Raw genomic sequence first — 10,785 nt, forward strand, 5'->3', positions numbered from 1 at the left:
TAACATTGTGTTAAGTTATCGCTGGTGAAATTTTCATGCGCATTAACATGAACTTACGAGTTTCTCTAAATGTTGTGATACTCGTATTACTTGCAGTCAGTAATTAAGAGTATACCGAAATTGAATATTATTATAAAATGAGAATATCATGAAATTAAAGTCCTGAACTCTGGCTCCAGAAAGTACGGTATAATGAGTACTTTACGCGGCGACACTGTGTATATGTCGAGCGAAATGGAAACCATAGATCAACCAGTACTGTACACAGTTGTAGATGATACCGAATTGTACTCCAGAGCTATAATCTACTAAAAATATATAAATCGTTTACGATAATATCATCGAATAAATTCAGCTTTCGGCTATTAATGATGAAGCATACTGCCGTTAATCTGCAACGATCCTTCCATTAAAAATCTTAGAGATTTTGTGTCTTACGCATTCAAATACGAATTATAATATAATAATCAGATAAAACTCCCACGCTGCATTAATATACTATGCATGTATGTACAATACTGTACATTAATGTCCGATGCGCTAAAGGATTAAACAGTAAAGTGTTCTAATTTCAATATTCTAATAATTCGTCGATCTTAAATTACTTCCAGTAAGCACTGAAATAGTTGTTGGGTAAAAACTCCTTGTAGATCAAACAACAGCAATAAACCTGCAATTATATTACTTATTAGTTAATTACTGTACATTTCGTACTTTGTTTATTTAACGGTTACTGTATCTAAAAACGATACAGTAGTACACATACTGCTACTAGTACGACTATCTTTAAAAGTTAATTAGTATCTTGCTAGATAGCACATCTTAGAAACTCGATCAATCTTCAATACAGTTTAACCTACAATATAGATATATTTATTCTTAACAGTGTAGCTGTTGAAATATTGCTCGCTAAACATTTTGAAGTAACGAAAGAAAACTCACAAGGTAAATGCAACTAGTAACTAATACACTATGATACAAACTTTCATTGATAGCTATAGTAAATATATAATTGACTAGTTTGTGCGTGCATAAATTGTCCTTGTAAAGCTTCATTCAATAAAATATTTAAATTACAAATAACATTGTTGGTTACTCTATTCATTAATGAATGATAAATGTTTGATAACAGTCATTGACTAAAGTAAGTGATGCCCGTAGTGGAAGCTACTCTGTTGCGGTGTTGTGCCCCGTTTATGCTTGTATTGAATCTACTAGTAATTAAAGTTAGAATGTTTTGCATTTCGTTGCGATATTAGTACAGCTGCAATGTACCATGGTTATTAGGGGGAATTTCGTCATTTTAAATACATTTAATTGTACTGTGACTTATATTGCAATATAGGTTACTGTCCAATTCATTTGGCTGCACTATTTGGTCATGCTGAAGTTGCGGAAGCTGTAATCAAGGACGACCCATTACAAGTATCAGTGAAGGTAATGTTAGTTGTGTTATCTTGCAAGTTGCAACTGGATGTACCACAAAAATAAATCAGCGTAACCCTTACTTTAGAATCAGTAAGATTATATTATAGTGATCTTTAGGCTCAATATGAATACAGTGTAAATAGTATATTTACTTTAAAATTAGTTCATTGACAAGGTATTAAATTAAACTTTTGCTGATTATTTTAAATTAACAGTTGATTTTTACTACGATATCCTTTTAATCTAATCTATATTTTAACCATAATTTTGATTTATATCCTGCTGATATATTTTTACTTTATTAGACTCGTGACGGAAACTCTGCATTACACATTTGCATTCAAAGTCGGAAATATAAAATGATTAAGCTACTTACAAAAGTATGTTTCTTTACTCATAATATCTGTAGTATAAGTACAACCTGCCTACAATATGCTAACTGACCATGTTGTTGTTAACAATTTTAGTAAATGTTATTTAACTATTATCAATTATGGTCATCGCGAAATCTGTATGATTCAAACATTAAAAATGAAAATTAAGTCATCCAGTATCACTACAAAACCTTTGGCCGATTTAACATTTTGCCCAATATCTACGTTTATTATTAATTTCATGCATATATTAATCTACTAAACAGTACGATATAGATACCAGTATTCAAAATTCTACTGGAAAGACCGCTTTGGATATGGCGGCAGAAGCTGGCGATAAATTTGCTGTAAGATGAACCTTAAACATACGTATAAATGTCGTTTACATGCCCTGGAATTTCTTATTGGAAGCAGTAAGCATAATAATAGGAACAAATTTTGTTAAAAAAAGGTTGAAGCTCTGTTGTCGTCTTTGCAAGAAGATGTTCTGCCTGCTTATTCTACGTCATTATTCTATGCTGCAAGCAATAATCAGTTAGCAATATTAGATATTCTCTTGAAAGCTAAATTGCATATAAACTACAAGGTTTGTATTTGTAAAATTTTTATCAGTGTTTATCTAATTAATATAATCTATCAGAATAAGTAAATAACTTTTCATCTTTCTTATTTAGACTCAAGAGGGAAGCTGTTTACATGCTGCTGTTAAAGCTGGCCACAAAGATGCTGTCAAACGAATACTTGAACAAGGTGATAGTCATAATAACTATGCTTTTGCTGTTCAAATACTAGAATTTGAAGATTATTTTTCACAATAGATGTTGATCTGGACGTGACTAATGCATCTGGTGAAACTGTTGAACAATGTTTGGCTGGACGAGAAAATATGGATGACATAATGGAAATGATTGCAGGTTCTAGTTTAACAATTATCTACTACTTGGACTGTAAAGTAAACAACTTCGACAGATTGAGTTCTCGATTAATTATTCTTTGTTACTTTATTTTTAAAAGATTATAGAAATCGTTCGAATCAGGATAACTCGTCCATAGACGAGCAGGAATCGCTGAGAAAAGATCAACAGTTTTTAAACGCTGATGCAATTTTTATGTCCCAAAATGTTGCAGCTAACTCGGCGAGTGTATTTGGTGCGAATGACCCATTTCAAAGTAGTACATTCAATCCTAGAGATCCATTTAGTTCAGCAACTAACACCGAAGTATCTACTCTTTCTCATCAAGATCCATTTGCCTCGACCACCGTTCAGTCTAGTAATCACTTTGATAACAATTTTCAGATTAACAGAAGTGATAGTTATAATCAGAGTAATTTTATGTTGCCAAATTACGAAAAATCAGTCACCACTTCGCCGGAAGAAAATTTTACTAACGATTTTAGCTCACTTACCGCAGTCACGTCTGTTGGTACCGCATCTCGTTATAGTAACTACGACAAAATTGTCTTATCTAATAAGAAACCAGACAATTTCGGCCTGAAAGTAGATACAACTGACTCTGGCAAAGGACAGTATAGTAAGGTAGATCCGATTAGTGGAGTTAACATCTCTCAAATTTTCAAAGCTTCGTCTGCAGCGATTGAGAAAGACGTCACCACGAAAGGTAATTCCAATAGCTCCGTATCATCATCCTCTCATAATTTAAGCCATTTTAATGAACTAAGAATTGATAAAGTCGATCTCAGAGACAATATAACGGTGGCATCCGGGAATTACGATATGTTGCCTCCAAGAGCTGATGAATCCGATAGCAGTTCATCTCATTTTTCCAATTTAAACATTGGCTCAAATTTTTCTCAAGTACCAAAAGGTTCAAATGGAGCTACGACTGCTAGTAAAGTTTCTGATTCGCAATCAAATAATAATCTACTAATAGGAAAAGGTCAAGAATCTAATGTTGGAAACTCCAGCAGTCGCACTGACGCTACTCTTAATGCCGTTCGTAAGATGACTCAAGAAGAGAAAGAAATAGAATTATTGAGATTAATGAGTAAGCCACCACCACCAAAACCACCGAGAAGAAATATGACCAGTTTGAAAAGTTCTGAATCAAATTTAACGAATCAAAATAAAAGTAATCGGCCTCCTCAATATCCTGCACCCACATTAAAACCGAAGATTCCATCGAGATCGATGGAAGGTCCAAAAATAACGGCACCGTCAACAAGTGGAAGCTGGTCTACGGTACTATTGCTGCATAATTTTCGTTACCATTAATTAATTATGTTATCGTAATCTCTGAAATGATACTTATTAACGGCTATATTATGAAAATTATTAACCGCTATTAACAAATAAGTTAATTTATCACTAGATTCAAGAAAATATGGATAACACGATCGATTTTATTAATTTCGAAATTGCCTCGATAAAGAATCAAAGTATGAATGATCGTAAGCTGGACAGTATATACGGCAAATGTAGTTTATAAAGTTAATGTTAAGTATTATGATGTAGATATTTTGGTATTAAATTGTTTGATGTATATAGATATGAAACCCAGCGAAAATATCCCTCAAAGTGTACTTACTTGGCTTCAATCAATTGGATACCCCCAATATCAACAAAATTTTATCAAGCATGGATTTGATGATATCCAATACTTGGTTAGTAACACATAAATGAGAACGGACGTGTTATGCAGCTTTAATTAAAACTGTATTTTAGCCTAGATTATAAACATGATTTCTTATGTACGCGTACGTAGGGTGGAAAAATTTTGACGGACCGTGAATTGCTTCAAATTGGCATTGAGGACGAAAATCATCGAAGGTATCAAACCAATAGAATTCAGTTACTCATTTATTGGTATTGTATGCGTTTTAATGATAGTAACGATATGTTTATATATATTATATACTACGGTAGATTTCTATTGAGGGAGATTGACAAACTTCCAGTTGCCCATAAACTAACGCAAATAACTAAATCGAATTCATTAATGGAATGGCTTGAAACAATTAATCTGGAAAGTTACCTATCACGTTTTCAACAGCATGGATTTCTCACTATTAAGGATGTAGTCGATGTTAACGATTTTAACCTTACCCAAGTAAGTATCAGTATGTATGGTCTAATGTTTTAATTCAAATTGCTCAAATAAAAGCGAGTATGAAATTTTTATGTAATTGCTTGAATAATAGATTTTGGATATTGCCTCCATTGGCCATCGTCGGAGAATGTTGTTATCGTTAGAGCAATTTAAAAGAAAGCCTAGTTTACCTGATGCAAATTTAATGCATTAATTTTAAACTCTTAATTAATGAGTAATGGCATAGGGTTCATTGTTATGTATAGAATATCAGTTATCAAGATTGTGCTTCTTTCAGTTTTGTTGGCTTTGGACCTTTCGTATTTATCTTTCGCTGCTTTTTCAACCCCTTTAATGACTGTTTAATTTAACTGTCAAGTACTGTAGTTTGTAAGATTTTATGTTAAATTTTCTATTAATACGCAAATTATATCTGAATATTACATTTTTAACTGGTACTTGAGTGTAAAATAGTCTTTTATACCGTCCTTTTATACTAATGAGCTGTATTACAGTTATACTTTTGACTCTCATCTTCCACTAGCTATAAATTCTGTCACTCGTACCACATATTATTATACAGCATAGCCGCAAAGGCATATCTTTGAATTGACGTATAATTCATTATCTAATCAAAATATCTCAATAAGCAGCTAATTACTAAACTAAATGACTTATTTTTGTTTGACTCAAGTTACACGTTTCATAGATGTATTCTATAGGCACGGTGTATTTTCAATTGTAGTAACATAAACTTAAAACAAGAGAGTCACTCTTAACTTATTTGACAAATTTATGTTGTTAAATGGCTTCGTTGGTGTTAATTATCTTACATTACATTTTACGAAACGAATGCAGATGTTGAGGTCGCTGCAGAATGAGTAAAAAAGTTATGGTAATTACCGAAATGACAATAATTATAACTTAGGATTGCAATACTAAAAGCTACCAATGTACTGTATATATTTTGTTGTATATGTACGTATAAACCATGCCGACCACGAAATTTTGGCAAGGATCAAAAACTTGACATGCTTTATCTATCGCATTTTTGTAACATTTTCTGACTGGTAGCCTTTCGTTAAATAAATGAAAGTGATTTGTCGAATAAAGTATATGCAGTATTGGACAACTACATTGTAGTATTTATAATGAATCCGCGTATAATTAAGTGCCGGCTTAGAAAAGGAGGTTATAAATATATATTGTAGATCAAGATATCCAAGCTTCTTTGTACAATCGGTCAGTCGTAGACTGATTAAACGTTAGCTTACAACTACAGGTGTCTGTTTACATTAATCAGGAATGTCTGGCTTACAGTACCTTCATAATAGTGACAATTAATACGACAAAAGTATCAGCTAGAGAACCTGTAATTATCCAGTTAGTTAAGTTGAAATAAAATTAAATTACGAAAACATTAGAGCAGTGTCATTGGGTAAATAATTTATACGCCCGTTATAGGGGCTACTAAAAGAAAAACGTCAATTCACGTTTGCAAAGTATCATACAACAATGAGTGAGAAACAAGTATACAAGTATCATAGTACCTACACATTCAAAGTTAGTGGAAACACAGTATCTCAAATAAAATATTTCTATTACAGAGAGAACATAACCTTTTTAAAACTAGATAGCATAGAAATAAAATATCAACGACTACTCCAGTGTAACGGATTTTTTCGAGTAATAGAATGAGGTATCAATCCTTTAGATTTCATTTTTCTAATAGCTTCCCGTAAATGCTTTGGTTGAATAGGACCGGAATCGTTCCATTTCTCTTTAATATCTAAAGCTATAATACAATGTTTAGAATAGAATAATTATTGCATTTGAAGAGGTTCAACGTACTATCTGCTAAGAATTTTGATACGACGATTTACTTCTAATCTTTAATTGAAACCTATCATGCGACTGTGACATAATTTGGTAGCGTTGTTCTAGCAATAATAAATACTAAAATGCCAACGAGGTAATCAGTCTATAATTAGACTGTTTCATAGTATTCGCTTTTACTGTATTTTCACACCTGACTGAATATGACTTTCTATAAAGAGAAGATAATTAAAAGATCACGCCAATTTTACTAACTTATGAATACGCAGAAGTTGTAAGCCTAATCTGCGAAACTGACTAAAGACTAAAATCATGTACGAATTTTGGAAAGATATCGGTAGTCATACTGTACCACTCTCTCTTGGTTATTATTTTATACTGATTTAACTTGATACTATCAGCAATTGTATTTTAAGTTATCGCTAACTGTCGTAATTATTGAAAACACTAGCTGCTGCAAACTTGATATACTCACTGACCAAGTTCAACAGATTCCCCAACGAAGACTTTAGCTATGCCCGACATAGCAATGACGACATTTTGTGGTACAGAAGCTCCAGAGCCGGCAACATTTTGAATTAATCTTTTAACTATAGATTTAGGGAAGGCTGCACGCCGATACATTTCGTAGCGATTATGTTGTTCTTCAGTAAACGATGCCACCAATAACCTAGGAGAGAAGAAGAAATGAAGAAAAAATCCATCATCTTGTAACATCATTAGAGTAGAGTACTGTACTTCGAAACAAGCAGACAAACATTCTGAATCAGTCCTGACTATATCCATGATAGAAAGTAGTCATGCAATGTCATATAGTTTGACTGTAACTGGCCATAAGTAATATTTCAACGTTTGTATAGTACAATGTTACAATGTCATTTATTATAACAAATACGAACTGCATTCGCTCCGTTTCCTCATCGATATTTCGCCTTTCCCAATGGTCGTTATTATTAGCGCTCGTTGTAATTTCATTTGCTTTCTTGGGTATAGTTAATGGCTTAGCGAAGTTATAATCATCTCCAGTTTCCTCTACTTTATCCCTTTTGATCTTCTTGGAGTCTGGTTGAAGTGTGTCATCGCCATGTGATGCAGGACCTTGAGTAGAGCTATCATCTCTTGATCGCTTGGCTGATCGCTGTTGTCCTTCCTGCTCATCATTTTGCATCTTTAGTTGGTCCTCCATCGTTGATTGTGGTCAATCTTGGTACAGATTTAGAGTACAGTATAGTACTCAAGACTATTTTGGTAGGCTATTTTTTGCAATAAATTCTTGAAAGACCAGATTAACTCACTCACCATGCCAAAATATCCTTCAATTTAATCCATGTCCAAGATCGCTGCTGTTGAATGATTTTCCAGCCGGAAAGAACGTTGCAGTTCTCGTCCACCCAAGTTTCTGTTGTGGTTTTCGATGGGCCAACGCTTGAAGTTTCCAAGCTTACCTTTGGGGTACTGGCTGTACTGCAGTACTGAATCATGACTGAAAGCATCTGCCCGCGTCCTGTATTGCTCATACAATCGTATTCGCTATAGACTATTATTGTCTAGTCCAGTAAAGTTGTCCATGACACTCTACAGTGTACAGTACTGTATAAAACGGTGGCCAGAAGTCTTCTGTACTGTACTGTAGAGTTAAAGTCAAGAGTACTGTACTGTACTGCACAGTATGGCCAAATGCTCAGTAATGTGACTGTACTGTACTGTACAGCGGGATTCAACGGTGTAGGCTAAATCAAGCCCAAAGTAGATAAAATCTCATATGTAGATGTAGCCCAATAGCTAAGAAATAGAAATCTAGCTTTCATTTCTATCCATTGATTCTAATTTTCACGTCAAATCTGTAAATAGTCTGAAATTGCTACGGTACTAAAATGAAAATTTCTTACAGTACGCACAATTCCCCACACCAGTACAGTGTACTGTACTGTACAGTAGTAAGTCTACAGTACAGTCTGTACGATACTTCATACTGTGCATTGTAGCATTCTGTACTGTAAACGATTTGATGCCATACAGTATCATAGCAAGTGCGCAGCAACCTCTTAAACGCGTACCTATACCTAAGCGCAATGGTGCGAGATGAATTTGTCGAGTAGCTGGTCCTAAATGATCTTCAAGATATTCGTTAGTATAATGCGATATTGATCTCAATATGTCAAATGAGATGGACAACTAGTGTTGTTCGAGCCATAAAAATGATTCAGTGCAGGAGTAATTCATCAATTTCAATCATTTGCTGATGACTAAAAGCTTCAATCGACTATTAATCACCGTCATGCAGATCTTGATGATCAAAGTCATATCTTTCCAAACAGTATTTTCGATTGCATAGGAAAGGATAGAAATGGAGATCATCATTGCATAACATTCGAATATTATTTCCTACATTGTTCGACTTCAGGCTTGGTTCATAACTTCTAGGATAAGCCATCGTCCATTCCATTTATCTTATCCCCGAATCATATTAGCATATGGATCATAAATTGACCTAAAATGATTCCATTCCAGCTATTTGATAAAATTCAGTTTTGCGATATACAAGTCTACTGTGCTGTGTATATGTATATGTATATACAAGTAATCATTGCTATCGCATCCTTCAAGTCCTAACAGCAAATTAATATTATTTTGGTCAAGTTCTGTATGCATATACTTATTCAAAGCTCGGCCTATTACGATCCCTATTAAAGTAATTGCAGATGGCCGTGTCCATATTGTGCTAAACATGACATAACAACTGTCATGTCGATTTGAAAGATAAAAATTATTACGAGAAGCATGGCTTTTGGGGGGGGGGGGGGGTGGGGAGCTGATAGTATCTCCAACTTATTGCATGAGAACTACAACTTCTTGTAAAAACCACTGCACCCCATGAATTAGTCCTTATAACAAATATCAATCTTAAAATATAACGAACGATTCAAACTATTTTCGTAAAATCTCATAATCTTAATCTTTAGTTACTTTGCACTACAATTGCATGTAACGACAAAATCTAACTTCGAGGGATTATGATGTTATTATAACGGTTACTTCAATGGATATCAGACGCTGTACCTTGTCACTGATTGCATAGACGTTGATAAAGAATGAAGAAATTTATCACTCCCAGCGATCTAGAGCTGTTTACACATACAATGGACTTGTCATTATTTCGCTATCAAATCTAAATTCCCTTGCGCTGCCCGTAGTAAATTTATTTGTTGATTGAATGAATATTCGTAGTGCATTCCGCGCTTTAGACAACAGATTGTACTATAATCAGGCTATCATAGGAAGGAGACATCAAGTCTAGTAGCACTATTGTAATCTATCGCGCTTTAAGCTTCTCTGAGCGTTACTACTGTAGAATCACAGTACTATATTGATAATCCATAGTAGCCAAGGGCAAAATCATTCTTTGAAAATTATGGTTCTTCTTTAACTGAAACAGTCATTAACTTGTTTCAATCTCAATCTGTCACCATTTCCTTATTATTATCGTAGTGCTTTTTGAACAGAATCATTTTAAAATTTCTTGACTTTTAAAATGAGTAATCTAGGCTAGGAGTTTAACTGTAAATATTATAATTTCAGTAGTTTTTTCCGACGTAGTAGGATTGCTTCGTCAAGTTAACTTTGATTTCATGTATCAAGTCTTCGTATTTTTTACGGCACAGGAGAATAGACACAGATTGATATATTTTAACTAGATATTAGTGATACTTTCTGAATTATCTTTCATAAACCTTTGGCTTTACATTCAATTTAATCGCATACGTGGACAATATACTTAGATATAATCAAAGTACTGTATGTTAGGAAAATAAGAATTCCTAAATATTGAGCCTGTAAATAGGCTATCTTAATGTTAACTTCTTAGCTAAAGCGTTAGCATTATAAATTGTTACAGAAATTTAAATCCGCCAATATTGTAACCAATTGCGATACTTTATAATACTGTATTCATAATTGCATAGCTCCATCGCTTTAGTATACATGAAAGTAAATCTAAATACAGCCCAAAGTCCAAAGACAGAAATATATTCACTTGAGTCATATCTCCTCGACCCTTTATAGGTTTGATCCTCTCTGACGTTCATCTACTTACTTCANA

The 10,785-nt window shown here is 33.7% G+C and overlaps 1 protein-coding gene across 1 annotated transcript; it reads right to left on the reverse strand.

The window, feature by feature from the left end:
* Positions 1-6,502: 6,502 nt before the first annotated feature.
* On the reverse strand, positions 6,503-7,872 carry TRIADDRAFT_52029 (uncharacterized protein; the record flags this gene model as incomplete). Its single annotated transcript, XM_002108715.1, has 3 exons — positions 6,503-6,645; positions 7,166-7,356; positions 7,586-7,872. The coding sequence occupies 3 exons, from the start codon at positions 7,870-7,872 to the stop codon at positions 6,503-6,505; spliced, it is 621 nt and encodes a 206-aa protein (XP_002108751.1).
* Between the last annotated feature and the right edge of the window lie 2,913 nt (positions 7,873-10,785).

Source organism: Trichoplax adhaerens, genomic scaffold (genome assembly GCF_000150275.1).
Source record: "Trichoplax adhaerens TRIADscaffold_1 genomic scaffold, whole genome shotgun sequence".
Lineage (NCBI taxonomy): Eukaryota > Metazoa > Placozoa > Uniplacotomia > Trichoplacea > Trichoplacidae > Trichoplax > Trichoplax adhaerens.